Here is a 22,961-nt window from a genome sequence, read left to right on the forward strand (position 1 = left end):
CATTACAATAGTAGCACCCTGACTTCAATTTATCCTCATGAACAAATCAACAAAATCTCATCACACTGACTGGACTTGAATATTTGCTAATTCCTGCTAATAATTAATACACAATATCACCATGGTAGCACCCTAAATCTCCTAATCTATACATATTTCCCTTCGTGGTCACTGTCATTATATTAGACTGTTATTAATTAGTGCCTGCCTTTCTTCTCACATTCCTTGTGCATTTACTTTCCCCTACTAATTTCATAGGCAGCTTAGAGCTTGACAAGATCCACAAAAACTAATAACTGAAATGAAAGGAACAGAAGAAAGGTTTTCCCCCAGAAATGAGTTTTTTCCTATACTCTTACACTTATCACTGCAGCCATTATAAATTAGGAAGCTGGGCTGGTGAGATGGCTCAGCAGTTAAGCACAATGAATGCTCTCCTGAAGGTCCTGAGTTCAAATCCCAGAAACCACATGGTGGCTCACAACCATCCGTAATGAGATCTGACGCCCTCTTCTGGTGTGTCTAAAGACAGCTACAGTGTACTTAGACTATAAATCTTTGGGCCAGAGCAAGCAGAGGTCCTGAACTCAGTTCCCAGCAACCACAACCATCTGTATAGTGTACTCAGACATAAAATAAATAAGTCTTAAAATTAAATAAATAATTAGAAAGCTTAGAAAACAACTTTATGCTATATAACTACTGATTGGTGACTTGAAGAAAAGCTTCTGATTTCTATGATAATCATTCATGAATTTATACCACCTGAATCAAACTTCTACTTTCTCAGTATTTCAACTCTGAAGCTACGCACTAGATGGGATGGGCAACTGCTTTCTACAGGTGGTAAGATTTCATGATCTAAGCTGAAACAATATTTCAATATTCACAATATTTCATTTCTCCCCATTTCAAATAATAGGCAGTTTTAATTCTTTTTTTTTTTTGGTAGGTTGTTTTCAAACTTACAAGTAAACATCGAATATGAAAAAAACTACTCATGGTTATGTGAATTTCCCACTTGGGGGTTCACTGAGTGCTTCAAAGGTGTTTAATAAAAAGTGTCAAAGTTACAAACTTCACATGTCTGAAAATAGCAACAGTTTGCTTTTATGTCTGATTAAATTTTCCTGGTTCAAGGTTATTTCATTTATAGGGCACTGTTTGGTGCTGAGGATCAAACCCAGGGCAGAATATTTTCTCTATCACTGGAGTAATGCCCAGATCAATCATTTTTATTTTGAAACCAGTGTCTTTTTAAATTTAATCTTTACCTGAAAGTGTGTAGGAATCAAATACCCCTGGAGCTGGAATTATAAGCAGTTGTGAACCAAATAAAATAGGTGTTGGGACTCAAAACTTGTGTCCTCTTCAAAGAACAGTATGCATAACTGATGAGCCCATCTCTCCAGCCTCAGTCTTATTTTATATGCAGAAAATCTTCCTATAAATTTTCTAATGTTTCCCTATCCCATTCTCATTATCTAAGTGAATTCAATTTCAAAAGCACTTTACATCCTTACACTGCTCTGGGAAACCTCATTACAATAATCAGACCAGACATTGCTCATCCCACTACTCCATCAACCAAACAGCTTTACATCAACCAACTTCTTTTTAACGGGGTTATTCCCCACCTGTATTTTAGTTTTCAAATGATCCTGTTTTCTTAGAATTGAATTATACTCACTGCCAATGTTCCTTACATGTTTGATGACTCATTATCCATAATTTGTAAATAAAAATTTACCTAAAACTTATTTTCCCTGACAGTATGTATCAATTCTAATTATAAAATGTCCAAAGGACAGAAAGACATATAATGTGCCCCATTGTGTACTTTGTTACAGCTGTATTCTCAAAATTAGATCTGTAGATATTTCATCAGAATCATGGGAATTTCTTTCAGTTAAAACAGAAAAGCCTGAACTCTTAAAAACTTTGAAACAAATATTCTCCATTATTTTCTGGCAGCAACTCCTTGACTTCCTGCATTTGTCAAGGTATCAAATACAACTTGGGGGAAAAAAAGCCTTTTTTTACTATTTACCAGTTGTTGTATTGGTCTGATTTCCAAATGCAAAAGTAGCCTTGGCTAGCTGATCAGACTCCTTCCCAGATGGTTTTGCCACACTGAAGCTGAATGTCGGCTTGGAGGAACTCTCATCTTTGGTTTGCTCTGAATTCCCAAAGGAAAATACTGGCTGACACTTTGGCTCCTCATTGTCGGCTTTCTTTCCAAATACCAGAGAAGTAGAAGTAACAGGTTCTTGCTGCTTCTCCTCTGTCCTTCCCAAAACAAACATTGAGGCAGATTGCAAAGAAGCAGAGTCCACTTTACCAAACGTGAACCCACCCTTGGTAGCAGGTGCATCTTCTTTCTTTGCTTCTGTTGTCTTGTATGTGAAAGGAGTCACTGAGACACTCTTAGTGTCTAGGGTTCCAAAGTTGAAGCCGCTCTTATTCTCTGAGGTCACTGTGGTGTCAATAGCAGCATTAGGGGGGTTATTAACACCTGCACCGAAGCTTAAGCCTGCAGATGAAGATTTAGGCAGCTCCTCTTTCTTTTCTTGTTGCCCAAGAGTAGATACCCCAAACTGAAATGGAGCTGAAGAAGCTGGGTTGCTTAAGCCAGAAGAAGGTCCAAACTGAAAATTATCATTCTTGCTGTCATTTTTAACTTCTTCAGGTTTGGAATCAGATAACACTCCAAATTTAAAATCTCCAGTTGGTTTAGAAAATTTAAAGTTTGTATTCATGGTGTTTGTAGACCCAGAGTCAGATGAAGTGCCTAATTTGAATCCTCCCTGATCTCCAAATTTAAAATTTCCAGTGCTTGTCAAAGTTTGAGAAAGCCCAGAAGAGGATGATGGAATACCAAATTTGAAGGCTGAGGGTGCTGGATTTAAAGATGAAGATGTCCCGAAGCCTTCAAAAATAGACAACACACAAAATGACATCAAATTAATGTGCTTATTCTTGTTACAAATTTAACCCCTGCAAGCTACAGCTCATAGGGCCTATATCCCTCATTAGACTGGAAAGTCAAGAAAGATGATGGAACATGTGTTGTGAGGATACTGGGAGCAGTAGGCACGTCCCTATCCTGTAAATGGAAATCTAAATCAACATCAAAACTGTTGGGATATAGTCATAAATACTTTTTAAAAAATTAATAATCTAAATCACGTACATATACTCTGACTCTGTAATTTTAGAACTCAGATATATCTTAAGATAAGTTCATACACACCAAATAATATGAGATCCAGGTAGCTATAAACAAAGAATAAAAAATAACATAACAAAAAATAATCCTCAAGAACAAAAGAACAGAAAGGATAGATGAGGTGACAGACACCATTCCTGACAAGAAAGAAAGAAATCAGAATACCAAGAATGGCAGTGTGTTTACTTAAGACAAGCATAAAGTTCCTTCGGAAGGTGTACCATGTACTAACCATGGTTACTACCTTTGTGTGTGTTTGTATGGGGGTTGGGGGTGGGGGGCAGGGGAAGACAGGAGATAAACACAACTCATTTTTAAATACTGTGACTGCATTGTAAGGAGCATTTCAAAGTATTTAGCATTAAAATGAAGCAATATTTATAAAGATAAACATCGGTACAGTGATTAAGACCAAAGTTTACTTCCTTGGTACTTTTCTATTGCTAAAGAAGTTGAGTATGAAACATCTGACTGGTTCAAACAAGGACTATTAGACAATGATGAGAAGACAGACCCATGTTACTCGCCCATGAATGAAAGCAAAGGACAGCCAAGCTTTTCAATGAACTTTCCTCCTCAGATAAACCATCACATCAATCATGTAGACTAACAGTCAGTGTGACAGGTCAAAGTTATAAATGATTGATTTTTGATTTGTAAAGATTAAAATCACTTAAGACTGAGATAAATTACAAAATAAAGCTTAATATATAGAAATTCCATGTTCTCATCTTGAAGTCTTCAGTTCAGAGATTTCCTGATCTTCAAATCTAAAAATTTCTATTTCCTCTTTCCTAAGTTTTCCAGTAGTTAAAGAAACTCAAGCCGGGCGTGGTGGCGCACGCCTTTAATCCCAGCACTTGGGAGGCAGAGGCAGGCGGATTTCTGAGTTCAAGGCCAGCCTGGTCTACAGAGTGAGTTCCAGGACAGCCAGGGCTATACAGAGAAACCCTGTCTCCAAAAACAAAAAAAAAAAAAAAAAAAAAAAAAAAAAAAAAAAAAAAAAAAAAAAAAAAAAAAAAAAAGAAACTCAAATGGGGTAATCAAGATTAGAAATACCAGTCTTCATCTATTTAGCATTAATGACCGTGTGAGAGTCTTCCTTTATATTTTATTTTATATGGCATAAAAGCTTACACCGCCATGCTTGCTGAGTGCTCTCTTTTGCCCAGCCATACTCAGAAGCTGGATGTCTTTTACAATAAGGCCCTAATGGTGTAAGTTCTCAGTCAAGTAAGAGTCATGTTCATACTTAAACCTGGAAACTGAATAACACAAAGAAATTCCTTATCCAGATATCATGATGAATGCCTAATTTGATTTTTACCATCATTCACAAATTTAAAAACAAACAAACAAACAACAACAACAAAAACCCACAAAAACAAAAAACCAAGGACTGGGTCTCATTTTATATAATTATCCAAAGAACGGGTGGGTACCTTAAAAACCAAACCTGCCCCCACACACATTTTACTTTAACCTGGAACTAAAGGGGTTCTTTACCATAGCCTTACCTTTCAATTCGGACTTTGTGCCTGGCTTTGCACTTTCACAAGCTATGCACTTGGCAGAGTCTGCTTTATTTTGCACTAGGCACACTTCACAGTCCCAGCTTCCCTCAGGCTTTTTAAACTTGTCCAATCCTAAACAGCCTCCAGAAGACAGAGTGACGGGGACAGGGCTGCTGCTTGAGGCAGATACCAAACCTAAAAGAATTGGGAAATGGAGGGAAGTTTTAAATTTATATTACCATCTTAATGACACCACTGACTGAACATTTTCAAATTTCATTAACCCTTCACACACACACACACACACACACACACACACACACACACACACACACACACACAGAGAGAGAGAGAGCCAGAGCGAACCAGAAAATAAGCCTTACAGTGTTATAAATAGGACTTCTCACATTTAATTTATCATTGCAAATAAACATCTCACTCTAACCTTTCTCAATAGTGAGCCTATTGTTAAGTTTGAACTATTCCCAATTGTGTGTGTGTTGCTTGTGGCTGAGATAATTAATGACTTAGTCATTCAAGTGCTTGCATAACACATAACAAGAGGAGCACATTCCAGATCCCGGAGAACTCATGTAAATGCTGGGTAAACACAGTCCATCTACAATTCTAGCCTTGGAAGGTGAAGAGGAGACAAAGACTCCTTAGAGTAAGCTAGCTAGCAAGCAATCAAGGTCTTTAGGTAGAAGCAGCATCTGCAAGCTCTGGATTTCCCTAAGATCCTGTGCCAAAATATAAGGTAGAGCCAATAAATAGTCCTTTAACAGCAGGCCTCCACAAACACACAAGCCCATGTACATGCATAAAATCCTCCCCCCCAACACACACACACACATACACATGGAAAAGGGAGTTTGGGGGAGGTGAGATATCATTCTCACAAACTGAGGCTGTGGAAACGGCTCAATAAGTCAAGTGTATACCTTGCTAGAACAAGAAACTAAGTTTGATTTCCAGTAGCCACATTTAAAAAGAAATTTTGAAAAATTAGGGGTTGTAAGACTAAATTGTTTCTGAGTTTGGAGGAACATGGCCTATTCTGAGCACTGTAGGAGACAGAAGTAAGCAGATTTCTGTGAATTTCAAGGCCAGTCTGACCTATGTAACAAGTTTCAGGCCAGCCATGGCCACACAGTAAGACCTTTCTTAAAGAATGACTAAATTGTCCTTATCAATGTCCTAATTTCTTCAACTATTACAGAATTCTAAAATATAAGATGTAAATTTCAGGTAAAACAGAAAATACACAGCCATATATATTGTCAATTTCAAAGCCATGTATCTCTGTCTTAGAAAATTATTTTTCTGCACATAATCTACTTTATAATTCAGCCCCATACTTACTAGTTTTACACATTCCTGCTAGACTCTATATCACATTAAGATTACTAAAATTATGTGAAACATGTATGTTCCTGGTCTAAAGGGGGGAAAATAAAAACAAACCGATGGCCCCATGTCAGCAAGTGACTGACTTTAAGCATGCAAAGGAGAAAGGAACACAGAAAGGTCCAAGAAGAACGCAAGGTAATGACTGTTGAACCAGCTTGTTTGTGGAGGAGTAGACAAGGATGAATCAGCAAGGTATGGTGTGTGAAGCAGAGTTCAGATAGAGCCATTTATTCTTGGGTTCCCTAAACAGTCACTGCCTGCTCCATTCCTCTCATAGTTACAGGAACAATCTCTGCTTTTTAAGTATGTTCTCTTTTATTTTGCTAGCAAATTTTGTGTCTGGTGTCTGTCGTTGGTCCATTACCCATCTGACAAGGTAGCACCTTTGTGATGGTGGTAAGTACCAGTGCAATCATTTCCTCATCTCTACCTGCCACCCATACTTTCCAGCTCTTTAGAAGCTTATCTACAAGGCCCCAGACTCCTCAACTATTTTCTTAGTACAATCAATCTGTGCTGCTATTTTGAGTCTTCTCATTTCCTTTTTTAGAAATCTCATGAGAACAATGTATTTTCATCATCTCCATCTCTCCTTCCACTCCAATTCCTCCCAAAATTCATGTCCTCTCCCATAGTTGCTATATAGATGTATGTACTCACATGTACATGATTGTAGCCAATTGGGTAAGAGTAACCCATCAGGAAGTTCATACCTGAAGAAAACTTAAGTCTCCCTCCCTCAGCAGCCATTAGTAAAAGGAGTGGGACCTTGTAAGCCCTGTTAACTTTTCTCATTGTGTCTCAAATGTTGACTGGTATGTGTGGTCCTGAGCAGGTCTTATACAAGCAGACATATCAATGAGGGGTCATGAGTGTAACTTCCCTATCACGTCCAGAAGAAACTATTTTACAGTATTCTGCCCAGTCATCTTTTGTCTGAAACACTTGGTCTTATTCTAGTCACTTTCTTCAAGTGTTATTCTGTCACAGTTGGTATTCCAGTCTGGGTAATCCAAGATCAATGTTTGACTCTGTTCAGACCCTTAAGATAGCAGAACTCAGTTTGGAGTGCTTTCCTCAATTCACTCAACTCACATCTATTTCTATGACTTCAAATATCAAACTATGTCCGGTGATCACCTAAAATCTGTAGTCCAGTCCCTATGATGTCTCCAAAGGCCTCAAATATATATCTAAATGTCAACTTTAGCAATTTGAAATTTGTCATTAACAACACAGATCTAAATCCTCCCTCATTATTCAACTCTACCATCAGATTCTTTATCACCATTATCTGCCATTTATATTACACAAACTTCCAAAGCTGTCCTTCCAAATTCTGCTGCCTTGAATTCTGCTACATTGTTCAGAATCATTCCTAATTCTAATTCTAGGGGATTTGATGCCCTCGTCTGACCTTCATAGGGGTCAAGCACACTTAGGGTAACATACATACTACACGTACATACAGGCAAAATACTCATATATAAAATGAATAAATGTATAAATAAACTTGAAAAAATAAGTACTCTGAGCTTAGAAACACAGCTCTTGCAGATTGGATTAGTTTCAAAATACAATCTAACTCCAGTTCTAAGGAATCTAATACCCTCTTTCTGGCTTCTACAGGCTAACACACACACATGTGCTCATACACAGACAGATGCACATACACATACCAAAAAAACTTTTTCTACTCAAAAGTAAAATGAGAGCTGGAGGCAGAGGCAGGTGACTTCTGGTTCCAGACCAAGTTTGGTATAATTGTATCTATACTATATATTTTTATCTACCAAGTTCCATGGTCATAAGGCTAGACCCTTACTGAAAACTAGAAAGAAAAAAATTAAAATTTGTCCAAATTTGCTGACAGGGCATTGTGCCCAGAAGAAAGCTGGTAGCTTTTTCATACTAATTCATAGAATTCCTTTGCTCCCAAGTAATTTACTTCCTGATTCAAAATTTCATTTCACATCTGTCAACTCAGAATTCTAGTTTCCTTCATGCTTTTTTTTTTTTTTTTTGAGGTGAGGAGACAGTGCCAGATGGAAAAAGTCGAATATTTTGGAATGAGAATTCTTACAGCTCACTTTTAATGCCAGAACAAATTAGAAATAGGAAGACATGATCTAAAAGCTCAGGAAAGAAATCCAGCTAGTAAGTCTCACATTACAGAAACATCTACATAACCACAGCTAATGTAACAAACTCATAAGATAAACCTGTTATTTGCTATCTGTATTACTATACACTTCCAAAACAAATTTAAAAATAAATCTGCCATAATTCTTCTTTAAAAAATTTTCCATCCAAGTTCCATTTTTGTAACCAAGTTAAGAGTTTTTCACCAAAAATTACACACACACACACACACACACACACACACACACACACACACACACACACCGTCATTAATCTGGTAAACAGTTGCACATGGCTACAGATGGCACCAATAATCTTCAGAAACAGACACTAGCTTAAAGCATGACTGCCTATGTCTTAAAGAACCCCCTGTAAATGACCACCATCCATCCTCATTTCTACATATTTACAAAGGAGACACAGAATGAAAGTCTGAGAAAGACTGAACCATTTCAAGCTTTCAGCACTTTGTTAATATCAATTATCACAAAAAAAATTTCTAACACTACACAGAAAAAGACAGAATTAGTTCACAACCTAATCTAAGAGAACAAGTAGTCTTAAGTCTAACCAAGAGCTGTAAATCCACAAGATAGTTTTTAAAAAAATTAAGACATAAGAAAATGTTCATCTGGAACCGTTTAAAACACCAGGATTCGTCTTAGCTGTTTCATAGTTAAATGTTCTACTAAAGTAATGAGTAAAACTGTTTCGTAGAGACATAAAACATACCTGGTTTCTCAGATGTACAGGAAACACATCTGTTGTCTTCTGCCTTATTACAAACACAGCAGACTGGACACTCCCAAGAGCCCACAGGCCTTTTGAATTTATCTCCAAATCCTAGTGTACCAGTTGTCACAGTGGTAGAAGAGGAAGCAGTCACAGGACTTTCTGAAGCCACTGTCAATGTAAGGACTCGCTTCACACCAGTGCCAGGTTTGGGTGTTTCACAAGCTACACATTTTACAGCTTCTGGCTTATTTTGCACTAAACAGGTATCACAATCCCAAGTTCCTATTGCTGGTTTAAATTTATCTCCAAAGCCTGTCCCTGATGAAGAAGCTGGTTTGTCATTTTTGCTTGGTGTTCCAGTCCCAGTCTGTTTAGCAGTTTCTTTCAGAGGCAGTTTTGCTGCTTGACAGGCTATACACTTATTGTCTGTGACTTTGTTCTGGAGGAGACATGTGTCACACTGCCATGATGATCCAGCTTTTAAACTTTCTCCAAATTCAATTCCACTAGAAGAAAAAGTACTTATTGCTGGTCTTGTATAAACTATTGAGCTTGTGGTAGTGGGCTGAAGAGCAGGAGAATCAACCTTTGGTGACATAAAACCTACAATGGAAAAAGAGAAGAATGTTCCTTTAAAACAAGGAAGTGAAGATAATCAAATCATTAACTACAACATTATGGGGGGGGTTACATTATTATCAAGGGTTAATACAATCTGAGAATGATTAAGGTTCTTTTAAAATTAACCTATACAACCATATTTATTATGGGTGGATATGACATTTAAATCCACTTAAAATTCTATAAATATAGAAACAGGTCATCTTTACATATCACTTTCTCTAATTTACGTCAGACACCACTGCTATCCACATTTTATTCTGCCTCCCTATGCAATGAGCTTAATACACTCATGTCTTCCTCCTCATCCATTTCCTCTTCTAGGTATTCCCACTGCTATGTCAAATGACTTCAATATCTATTAAGTGTTGCCTAGTCAAAATCCACTGTTATCTTCTACCTTAAGTCTGGCTGAAGGCCAGTGTAAAACAGGCATTAACTGTTTGATGGATCCTACTCCATCTATCCAGAACTGGATATTTTGCCATAGGGTCTCACTATCTAGCTGAGGTCAACCTTGAGCTCATCACCACTTGCCTCATCTCTTAAGTGTACACCACCTAAGCCTAGATCAAGGATTAGCTTTAATTAGTAAGCTTTAAAACTGCATAGTTTGATAATAAATGCCAACAAAAATATGGCAAACCCTCTGGACATGCCTAAAAACAGTGATTAAGACCCTGTCTGTCTTCACAAAGGAGGAATTTTAGTGACAAAACCCCAAGTCAAATACATCTCTCATCAATACCACACTTTGGAGTACTTCTCGAATTTTGTAAAAACTGAAAGTTTATTTTAACAAAAATATTCACATGGAACTATGGTGTGGAAGTAGGGAGTCTTTCATTAAACTCAATGCACTACTGACTCAATGCCTAGGAAATGTCTTTATTTATACACCAACACCATCAGGAATCTGGTTCTCCAGCCTTTAGTACCACAGAAAAGAAACTTAGAAGACTGGTATAGTCTTTCTGGTGTTGTCAAGATATTATCCAGCTAGGCATAGTAGGGAACTCTAATCCTAACACTCAGGAGGCAAAACAGGCAGACCAATTGTTTAAGAACAACTGGCTAATTAGCATAGCACTGAGCTTCCAGGCCAGCCAGGGTTACACAGTTAGACCCTGTATTCAAAAAAAAAGAATAATAAATCAAAGAATTCAGTGAATTACTTATAGCTTAAAGGGACTACAAGCCATGAGCTTCCATATGCTGCTCATGATTATTAGCAGTTTCGTATCAGTCAGGCTGGCATAATCCCAAAAGCAATGTTCCCTGGGAGCCACTGCAGGCTTCTTTTCCTTCCATTGTCAGATTTTTCCAAATTCCATGCAAATGAAGTCTATTTTCTTTTTCTATTTAAAGTTTAGTTAAAAGGGAACAATATTACTAGGATGTGGTACTTGGGAGGCAGAGGCGGGATGAGTTAGAGGCCAGCCTGGTCTACAGAGTGAATCTCAGGACAGTCAAACCCTGTCTCAAAATAAATGAATGGCACCACCTGCTAATTGGTAATTCGAGTCCATGTACTTTGGAGTTTAGTCATAGCTCCTGTGTAGGCAGCATGTACTTACTACCTCTAAAGGGAAGAAACTAAGACCAAACTACCTTGAACCTTGTTAAAGAAGCCAATGAGGTTATTTTTTAAACCTTAACCCAGTGTATAGTGAACACATCTGCTGAGTAAATCTGCTATGAGGTCTACTAGGTTAGCTTATAAACAACTTCATATTCAGAACTATTCATTATAATTCAAACTATGAACAGTCTCTTCTGATTCAAACTGAAAATGTATTCCTACTTAATTTCTAGTCATCCTCTCAATTAGTTACATGTTATTCTAACCAGATTAGTAGTACACATTTTTTAAGAAATGTGTCAAAGTATTTATATTACACCTGAGTACATAAAAAACTTTGATCATGCTCGATGGTGGTGACACACACCTTTAATGCACAGGAGGCAGAGGCAGGATGAGTTCAAGGTCAGCCTGGTTACAGAGCAAACTCCAGGAAGACTAGGGCTACACAGAAGACCTGACACACACACACACCCTCAAAAAAAAAAAAAATCAAACTAAACAAATAAACAAATACTGCACTACTATCCTTCAAATATGCTACACTTAAGCAAACTTAGCCTAGTGCTACATATAAAAACTGGAGGAAAATGTGAGATGGTGGTAGTTCAATGATCCTATCAGTGAAAGGGATGACAATAAAAGACAGTAAAAGTGAATCATGTTCTATATTCACCTATCAGTGAAAGGCATGACAATAAGACAGTAAAAGTGAATCATGTTCTATATTCACCTCTTGAGATAGATTTATCTATTAACACAATCCTTGAATGACAAAGAAATGAAGATTTCTAAAAGAGTTCTCATAAAATAATCTATATCACATTATATCTACATTTAAGAGTCACTTTCCTGTATGTATTTATTTGTATATTTAAATGAATATTATAGCAACATTTATGACTATATGAGTTTACAATAGAAATTTTCACTATCACAGGGCAGCTGCTCACTTACCAGGCGTTTTCAGAATGTCTAGAACACTTCCTTCTCTCAGGATCTTTGCAGGTGTAAAGGGGTCCTCACAAGGGGCACTTCGCTTCTTATAGCTTGAACTATTCACTGCAGTGTTATCTTGAGCTGTAGTTTTTAAATTATAAAAGAGATAACTTTTTGATCAGTTTCTAAAACTCTGAAAAAGTCACTGCAATTCTAAAATAATGGACAAGTAACAAAGCACAGTTAATCTGCCACTACAAAAGGTAAAGACACTCTTATATTGTACATTCCTTCTCAAACCCCCACAGAAAAAAAAAGTAACAGAGTCAACAACTGTCAGCCAATGAGTGTGGCTTCCTGTTCACCTTTTTCTCTCAAGTGAATGCCTGATTTGCATCGAGAGGCATTCCAGGAATTCCAATACTTGCTGGGCAGGTTCTTAAGAGGAACGGGGAAGTTGACTTGTAGGTTTGCCAAGGACTAAGTGACATCCTCAGGTAGAGGCTGTGGCAGGGTCTGGCTCATCAGTAAAGTCCGGCTGCAAAAGGACTCCATTTTGCACTGAGTTCAGAGGAGCTATATGGATATAATAGACTGTGACCTTAAATAGCAGGGTTTACCCCAACAAATGAGTTCTCTAGAAGATAAACTAAAGCACTATTCAGATGACAAATGGGAAAAGTCTGTCCAAAGTCTGAAGTAATATAATCAAAAAGCAACTTAAAAAGACAAGCCAAGTAATTTTCAATTGGTAATCTGTACTATGATTAAAACTACCCTTCTGTTACAGTACTGAAAAACATTAATAATAAAGATCTTGTTACATAAAATATAAGAGACAACAGAATGCTATGCAGTCCACAAAGATTATTCATAAAGCATAACTGGTAAAGCAGGTTAGAAAATGAGGTTTATATCTAGAAATTAGCAGCCGCTGATAATGGTTGGATGAGTGATTGCCATACTTTGTTTTCATATTTTATAATCAAAGCTCCATTGATTTTCATACACATAAGGCAAAGTAATTTTTTAGTTTTTTTCAAGATCTATTTTTATTTTATGTGTACACTTTGCCTGCACATATGGATATGCACTACGTACATGCCTGGTGCCCATTGAGGCCAAAAAGGGAGTTAGAAAACAGCCATGTAATTGCTGGGAACTGAACCCAGGCTCTCTGTAGCCAGTCTCTCAACTGCTGAGCCACTCTCCAATCACCTAATTTTGCTTTTTAATTAAAAATATTTTTAGGCAAGGACTTGGGATGCACGTGGCCAAAGCTACCTTTAACACAGTGATATGTCAATAGGTTGGCCTTGAACTTTCATTCCTCCTGCCTCAGTCTCCCCAGTGCTTCCAAAAACAAAATTTTAAGGACAACCTGAAATGTATTCAATGTGACAGAAAGGGAATTAATGAAAAAAGTATCTCATCACTAAGTAATTAATCATGACTTCCACATGTTGTTTTGTTATTTTGCTTGAAATGGGGATGCTACACAGTCCAGACTGGTCCCAAACTTGCAACCATCTTTTCTCCTGAGTGACAGGCATGCATCATCAATTACTGATTCCACATTTTCAATTTTTTTAAATGACAGAAGTTGTGAGAAGCGGTGATATTTCAGGAACACATGCTGCTACAACTCAAAAACGTATCCACATCAACTTCTAAAAAAAATCTTGGTAGTATCAAGACACAATAAAATGCAAAGCTTCTCTAAACAATTACTAGTCAGTCAACACCATTAGAACATTCTGAAAGGATTTCTCTGGTTGAAAGTAGTCTTAAGATTGATTGTTCAATTCAATGTTTTTCCTCAAGTCCAAAACAATATTCAAGAAAATAACTAACGGTAAGAATTACAACTGAAATTGCTTGCTACTTTCTATGATGCAGACGTATCATAGAAAGGGTGAGGTGGGGGAGACCAAACTTTTTTTAGAACCTTTCTGTGGTCTACAGTTCTTAATGTTTAGATCACTAGAAAATTCTAGTTTCTTTTTGTAGTATACATTTTTTTTGTTTTGTTTTGTTTTTTTGTTTTTTGAGACAGGGTTTCTCTGTGTAGCCCTGGCTGTCCTGGAACTCACTTTGTAGACCAGGCTGTCCTCGAACTCAGAAATCCGCCTGCCTCTGCCTCCCGAGTGCTGGGATTAAAGGCATGCGCCACCACGCCCGGCTACATTTTTTTAAAGGATCTAGATTTTTCTAGGCCTTTTAGTAGGTATTTGAAAAAAAAAACACTTAAGACAGGGCATGAGTCCCCAACTAATATCCCCACTTTACAACATTCTATACACAATATACAACATTACAGATACTCTTTCTTCCTCAGTACCCCACTGTCACTCCATACCCACTTCTTCACTTACTCCCATATAAAACCAATGTGGCAATGCACACCTTTAATCTCAGCACTCAGGTCAGAGACAGAAGGAGCCAGCTTGGTCTACACGTTTCCAGTATAAACAGATGTTTAGACTCTCTTGCATAATAAAACAAACCAACCCTCTCAGAATAAAACCTAGGGCTAGAGAACCTTAACATAAGCAGGAACCAATGTTGGGGGGGGGGGGTAGCCTATCAATTAAGCCAGTTCTTCAGCAATGAAAGAGAAGGGCTTTCTTTTAGGACTTAATGCTTCTTCTCCGGGTTCATGACAAAAAGCATGTGCAATTGTAAGTTGGCTGCACTTCTGTTCCTGCCCTGTTTCCCTTTCCTTCTATAAAATACCCCTGCTCAAAATTCTTGACCTAAAAACGCAATGTTTTTGTATGTCCCAAACACCAAAACCCACCACCACTCCAAAAGTCTGTTTTAATGATTTGACTATTTTATGCACTTAATGATGTTTCTTCAGTTCAGAAACCATGCATCACTAATCTGTTGAATCCAGCATAATAAATAAAAATGCTTCTATAAAGTACAAAGAAAACATAAACACTAGATCCACCATAACTATAAGACAAACCCATAGCTGTAATAAGACATCAATGACAAGAATCTTAGTACCTTATTCTGACCAAGTGAGTAAATACACTATTATGACCAGCTCACTGTAAACCAAACTGTTACCATAATAAAAATAATTAAAGAGAAAAAAAAACTCCTGTTAGAATAGCTTTCACTGAAGGCACTTTTAAGAATAAACAAAGGAGAATTTGAAGTGCTACTCTAACATAGGCTTGGATTTTGTTTTGTAAAGAATGTGAAATATTTTTTCACTTACCTGGACTACTTAAAACTGTTTCTGAAGAACTATTAGAGCCAGAAAATTCAGTTTTTGCAAGAGGCACACTAAATGTAAATCCAATCTATAACGAGAAAAGGTATTTTTCAGGAGTAATTGTGAAACAAATAACAGAATTTAGTTTTAGATTAAGTCAAAAAGCATAGTAAATTTCATCAATTATAAATAAACAGCTTTTCATATTTTGTAATTCCTAGATTTAAAATTCACGAACCAAGTACCTAATCAGGGAAGCTAAGGGAGAAAAAAGTACTTAAGCCTAGTTTGAAATCAGAATAGGCAACACAGCCAGATTCTATCTTGAATAAATGAATGAAAAAAGATAGTAACAGTATATGGCATGTCTCTTGACAGCATTTTTCATTCTTTATACATTTTCTTCTTTCAAAACATTACTCAAGGGCTGGTGAGATGGCTCAGTGGGTAAGAGCACCCGACTGCTCTTCCAAAGGTCCGGAGTTCAAATCCCAGCAACCACATGGTGGCTCATAACCATCCATAACAAGATCTGACGCCCTCTTCTGGAGTGTCTGAAGACAGCTACAGTGTACTTACATATAATAAATAAATAAATTTTAAAAAAAGAAAAAAAAAATTACTCAAAATACTCACAAAACTCTAATACCCCAACTCCTGAATTCTGAACAACACCTTATAAATATATGAGGATAGGGGAACAAGAAATGGACTTCAGAGATAAAAAAAAAAAAAAAAAAATTGTTTTTAATCTTTATTACCCACCTATGACAAAACCAAAACAACAAAACAAGAACAAAAGAAACAAGCATACATTCAACACCTGAAACAAGCCAGGTGGGCTTAACCCGAGCACTTGGGAAGCAAAGGCAGGTAGAGCTCTTCCAGGTCAAGGCTACCCTAGCCTACATAAATAATGAGCTCCAAGCCAGCCAGGGCTACATAGTGAGACCTTGTCTCAAAGCAAAACAAAAAAAAAATCTAAAAGCAACATATAAAGATGATATATTAGTGGAAGTTTACAAAATATGAACATTGTTTATTATTCTTATGCAAGTATTTCCCAATAACAAAGAAAAAATATATTAAATAATACTCAAAACAGACCCTGTTCTTGATTAATTAGAGATGATTTAAATATAGCATGATATAGCTGCCAAGTTCTTTTCATCTCATCTACAACAGACAGAAATTAATCAGCATTATAGGACAGTCTGAAACTATGAAGGAACTCTGAATATGGACATACATATGTATGTCATGTTAAATTTCTAGAGTATAAATGAATGCAAGTAAATGTACTTTTTGGTAATAACAGAATATCTTCACTTTAACTGCCCAACTTACACAATGCACACACATAATCTAAATATGTACTAAAAAGTATAAAACATTTGTTTCCTGTAACACTATCTGTTTTTAAAGTTGGAGAAGTTGTTTTACTACCAATGAAATGGATGACTTTAAAAAAATACACTGGCTCTGAAATCAATCATGAACTGTTCTTGCTTGGTACTTACAGATGCTGGAGGTAGCACATCTGCCTGCGTAGATTTTACAATGGGAGATGAGAATGTGAACACAGGACTGCCCGTGCTGCCCAGAGAGGTCATCTGTACCTGGTTTGGTTTTTTTTTTTTTTGAATGGTTAAAAAAAAAAAAAAAAAAAAAAGACACACACACAAAAAGCTATTTAGAAGAGTGAACAGTAAAACGGATTTTAAGAAGATTATCTCAAAGAAATTATAGTACTCTTTTTCCATTTAACTTTAAAAATCACTTTGACTTAAAACAAAACACTGACTAGTAACTAACCCCCTACCCCCGAACTAGAAATACTGTTTGGAGAACAACTTTCTCACTTTGGTCTAGTGTAGACTGTATGAGATGTGAATATTCCCAGTGTATATTTACTGGTTTTAAAAAAAAAAAAAAAAAAAAAAAAAACACCATTCATACTTCTTGGTATGTGGAGGATGGGCTTCTTCAACATGAGAAGGGCCCTAGAATCAATCCCAGCACCAACTCCCCAGTATTTTTTCCTTACTTTGAGTTACTGATTTTTATAGTGAAAACCACTTTTTAAAAAAAGAATTGGATTAAAGAATAAAAACAGAAATCACCTCACTTATATACAGTGGTTCTATACCTTGTTTGGTAATGGCTGAGAAGAGCTGACTGGTGAAGGAGAAGCCGAGATCGCAGGGGAACTAAAACTGAAGGTGGGCAGTGAAGAACTGCCGATTGGTAGAGAGATCTGCGGTAACAACGGTGCTTCCACTTCCTAAAACACAGCATTATGTAAGGATGTCATCTTTCATGTCATGCTTTTATTTACTACTTTCAAAGAAAACTGATGTAGCTATGGTCAAGTTTAAATAGGAACAAAGTAGGCCCCATGCAAAATTAACAGGGGCTCTTGAATTAAAACCTAAAGAAGGCTTGAATTCCCAGTTGTGCCACCAACTGCCATGTAACCTAATTTCAGCACCAATTTCTAATCTTATAAAAATAAGAGAGCCAGCAAGTTGGCTGAGTAGGTAAAATTGCATACTGACAACCCCAAGTTCTATCCCCAGAACCCAAAGTGGAAGAAGAAAACCAGCTCTTAGAAGTTATCCTCTAAATTTCATGCACATGGCAAACACTGACTGCTCAGACACACACACACACACACACACACACACACACACACACACCCCAATAATAAAAAGTATTTTTAAAAGGGGAAAATGTCTTCCTTTGTATTACATTTAAGGTTCCACTATGAAACAAAGCCATACATAGTTTTAGTAGTACAACCACATAAAAAATTTTTTAGAAAAGCAAATCAGGGACTAGAGAGATGGCTCAGCAGTTAAGAACACTGACTGTTCTTCCAGGGGTCCTGTCCTGACTTCAATTCCCAGCAACCACATAGTGGCTCACAACCATCTGTGGTATCTGATGCCCTCTTCTGGTGTGTCTCAAGACAGCTACAGTGTACTCATATACATAAAAATAAATACCTTTTAGGAAAAAAAGCAAATTAGTATGACCTAAAATCTACAAAACGTACATATTTTATGATCAAAGGGCATTCAAACCTCAAGTTTTCTTTCAAAAAGGCAGGGAGGGATTTGTTGTACCTTCACAACACTCCAGTGACAAGCAGAAACAGTCCCCAGACCAGCAACTAAGCCCTTAGCATAATCCCAACAATATGTTACACTGCTTTCATTCTGGTACTCAAGAAGTACAACTAACCAGGAAAAAAATAGTGAGTGAAAAAACTGTCACTCCCAAAACAATATACAAAAATCAAACACCAACAGATATTAAATCCAACTTCAAATGATAAAATCTGAGCTGGGGAGGATGACTCAGTAAGAAAAAGCACGTTTGACCTGAATTCATAAAACCACAGGCAGCAGACTATCTGTAATCCCACTGCTACCATAACAAAACGGGAGGCAGAGATGGGAATTCCTAGTCTGGCATGAACAGCATTAGACAACAAAGAGACCCTGAATCAAACAAAGTGGAAGGCAAAGATCAATGCCTGACATCCTATGATCTCTATACATGTGACCACAATCACACATACGAGAAAAAAATTCACTATCAATGAAATATAAGTTTTAAGCTTTAAAATACACTTCTAGAACACTACAGGTCAAAATGCATAATGAGAAATTGTAATCAGAAACAAGTAAAGTCAAAACATTAAGTCCCTAGAGCTGCAAAGTCCTAGACCCTGTGGCTCTGTTGTTAAAAAGCATCCGCTGCTGTTGCAGGGGACTGAGTTCAGTCAGTAAGTTCCCAACACACAGATGGTGGTTCACAACTGTCCATGACTCCAGTTTGAAGGACTCTGGTGCCCTCTTCCAACCTCCATAGGCATTGCAAGCACATGGTGTGAAGAAATAACATGCACTCAAAGCACCTCTACACATAAAAGTTTAAAAAGCCCTACATTCCAAAACTTAAAGGAGCAAGTAAATTGAACATCTTAAAGGGTGGTGAAGGCCTTAAATGATTTAGCTCGGATGAAATCAATTTTTTAAAAAAGTGAAACAAGCTGTTCCAACTCAAAAAGTAGTTAAAAAACTGAGCAAACTCTAGATAGAAAGTCAATTAAATCAATCTTCAATTAGTCTATATGTCCAAGCAATACCTAAAGATCAATTCGTTCTAAAATTAACTGTATTCGTATGTGTGTGTCTCCACACATGCACACAAACACACATGTGGTATAGTTAAACAGTAACCCAGAGAACTCAGACCTCTACCATGGGAATGGCTGGGACTAAGGTCAGCAGCTTTGGCAGCAAGCACCTCTACCCGAGCTACCTCACCAGTCCAAAAAGAACTAATCCTAATTAATCCCATAGGAAAATACTGGGAAAAAAAACTGAAACGGTCACAGAACACATACATACAAAAGACTCCTCCTTCCCAGTAAACAAGATGCAAATAAAGCCCCATGTCATTTTTTTTTATCTATCACACTGGGAACAGGCCAAAACAAAACCAAGTACTAGTAAAGAAAAAATGTTTTAAATATCCATCTATGATCATGTGGAGTGTTGTGAAGAGAATGATAGCAAAGTCAAACACATTTAAAGATGTGTCAACCCCTGAAGTCCAACAACCCCATTCCTGGTAAATATCCTCTAGACCAAACTGCACATGGCAAAGGAGAAGTGTATAAATATTCACCTTAGCACATACTGGGAATCAGCCCAAATGTACCCTGATGAGAGAATGGATTAACTGTAGTAAATCTGCACAAAGGATAAATAGCAGAGAAATTTAAATCCCATTGTTCCATTTTACATGAACTATCACAGAGAGAGTACATAGTGTTAATCATATGTACATTTGAGAAATAAGCAAAATCCTAAGGCAGTAACCAGAGAATCTAATTATTTCAATGGGATTACCTCACATAAAAAAAAAGTAAATAAATAAGTAATTTTTTAAAAGGTTATTTTATGCAATTCATGAAGTTGAGGCCTCTAGGTTAGGTGTTAGACCAACACAGTCTAAAGGATGGTTTCAATGGTAAATAATCTTCACGCCAAATCTTCAAGCCCCATTCCAACAGGTCTCACTTAACCCCATCATTTCACAATTCTATAAAATATAGCCTACCTCATTCTCTGAAGGTTTAGGAGCAACAAAATGTGTTCTCTCTCTTCTCATCTTGCCACCTCCACTACCTACTCCAGAAGATAAACCATTGGCTGCAGGAATACTGAAATTGGGGTATGAAAAGCCACTAGCAAATAAAAAGAAAATTAGAACAATTACATTATTTTGTCCCAGAAACTGTTAAATGAATATTCAAACAATCAGGGTATAGCCAAATATACATTAAATTTTTTCTACATTTATTTATGTACTATACATTCATGGGCACGTAAGCACACATGGTCTTGCCACACACAGCTTGTGAAGGTTAACGGGAAAGCTCTTGGCAGTCAATTTTCTCCTATCACTATGTGGGTTCTAGTTGTTAAACACAGGTTTTAAGGTTTGGTAGGAAGTACCTAGACAAGCTGAGCCATCTCACTAACCATATAAATATACTTTTAATTTTCTTCATCTTCAAGACCTTATGGACCTTACAAATTAAATATAAAAAATCCAGTTGCAGCATATGAGAGATCATTACCTTTCTTGCTCTCTATTTTGCCTTGAGACACTTTTTTCATCTACAGTCTGAAAGAAAAAATAAAAATAAAAATTTTATTTAAAAAATGTATTTGGGGAGTGGAATAGTAACGAGAGGCATGCCTCAAACTCAGTATGTAGCTGAGACTGAACTTGAAATATAGTTCCCCTGTTGCCTCCATCCATCAAGTGCTGGGATTACAGGAATGAGCATGTCTGGCTTAAATTTTTTCTTTTTTTCAGTGCTGGGATTGACTCAGCCTTAACACATACAAGGCAAGTACTTCTACCCCTGAAAGCTGCCTCCACAGATCCAAATCCTCTTAACATCCTTTTATTATTTTTATTATTATTTATTATTATTTTATCTATAAATTTTAATATTTGGAATTAGAAATTTAATTTTTAATGAGCCTTAGTATATAATTTAGATAGTCTTTGAATGTTAACCAAAAGTTACAACTGTACACTGTAATATGAGCATATATACAAAATGTCACACATCTAATAGTACAAAGTTTATACTGACTTTTAAGGGACAACTTCTTTTTGCCACACTAAATGATGACAACTTTACAAGAACAGAATCTGGGATGTAAAGTACTCCCCCAACTGAACAGAACTAAGGTACCCTATAGAAATGGCCAATTACAGGATCAGAGAGCCAGAAATGTACAAGAGTCAGAATATAAAAAATAAGATGCTCAAAATGATGGGGTGTAGAAAAAGAACATAGGAGTCCATTCAAAGGCAAGTACAGGAAGATAAGCATCAAAGTAACCAACTCTAAAATTAAGGACTCAAACACAGAAACGAAAATTCTCTATAGTAAGGGTCAATTAATACATGGAAAAACAATATAATTAAACAGCTTGAAGCAAAAATTGTCAATAATGCTAAATGGGATCAAAAATAGGCAGGATATGTTCTACGTGAGCCCTGAGAAGAGCGCAGCCCTCCTTCAGGGTTTACCAAGAATAACCAGAATATAGAACCACCAGGGACAATCTGTATTGCTGTATACTCTATACAATAACCAACCCGCCTTTTCAAAAATATTCTAGATTAATGGAGACAAAGACAGATGACAACTACAAGTCACAATCTTGGGAGATTTCTCTTGGGAGACGTCACTATTTAACATCTCTCTAAATAAAATTTGTAGTTTTGTGCTGCACCAAGATTCTGTTCTTGCATTTGAACATCATTACTGATTACATAGAGAAAGACCTAATTTGTAGAATAAACAGGAAAAAAAAGAAGCAAACATAGTAAAATACTAGTACTTGTCTTATAAGCTGAGATGTAGCTCTGTGGTAAAGCACTTGCCTCACAAGCCCTGACAAGTAATTAGGCTTGACATAATAATAATAATAATAATAATAATAATAATAATAATAATAATAATAATAATAACAACAACAATAATTAATTTTACTCTTGAATAAAGATATCTTTTTTATGATTTTTTAAAATTTATTATTATTTTCTTTATTTACATTCCAAATGCTATCCCGAAAGTTCCCTATACCCCACCCCAACCCCTGCTCCCCTACCCACCCACTTCCACTACTTGGCCCTGGCCTTCCCCTGTGCTGGGTCATATAAAGTCTACAAGACCAAGGGGCCTCTCTTCCCAGTGATGGCCGANTAGGCCATCTTCTGCTACATATGCAGCTAGAGAGAGACTCGAGCTCAGGGGGTACTGGTTAGTTCATATTGTTGTTCCACCTACAGGCTTGAAGCCCCCTACAACTCCTTGGGTACTTTCTCTAGCTCCTCCATTGGGGGCCCTGTGTTCCATCCAATAGCTAACTGTGAGCCTCCACTTCTGTGTTTGACAGGCACTGGCATAGCCTCACAAGAGGCCGCTGTATCAGGGTCCCTTCAGCAGAATCTTGC

The 22,961-nt window shown here is 36.9% G+C and overlaps 1 protein-coding gene across 1 annotated transcript in view; it reads right to left on the reverse strand.

Annotated features, from left to right (window-relative positions):
* Positions 1-22,961, reverse strand: part of Nup153 (nucleoporin 153) — a 57,328-nt gene that overhangs the window by 4,635 nt on the left and 29,732 nt on the right. The window contains exons 10-18 of the mRNA XM_021215243.2: positions 21,061-21,107; positions 20,538-20,664; positions 17,551-17,685; positions 16,922-17,020; positions 15,405-15,489; positions 12,191-12,313; positions 9,028-9,633; positions 4,747-4,938; positions 2,051-2,929 (exon numbers count right to left, since the gene is read on the reverse strand). Of these exons, the coding sequence (XP_021070902.1) occupies positions 2,051-2,929; positions 4,747-4,938; positions 9,028-9,633; positions 12,191-12,313; positions 15,405-15,489; positions 16,922-17,020; positions 17,551-17,685; positions 20,538-20,664; positions 21,061-21,107 (2,293 nt within the window). The remainder of the gene's footprint in view (positions 1-2,050; positions 2,930-4,746; positions 4,939-9,027; positions 9,634-12,190; positions 12,314-15,404; positions 15,490-16,921; positions 17,021-17,550; positions 17,686-20,537; positions 20,665-21,060; positions 21,108-22,961) is intronic.

This window comes from Mus pahari, chromosome 16 (genome assembly GCF_900095145.1).
Source record: "Mus pahari chromosome 16, PAHARI_EIJ_v1.1, whole genome shotgun sequence".
Taxonomy (NCBI): domain Eukaryota; kingdom Metazoa; phylum Chordata; class Mammalia; order Rodentia; family Muridae; genus Mus; species Mus pahari.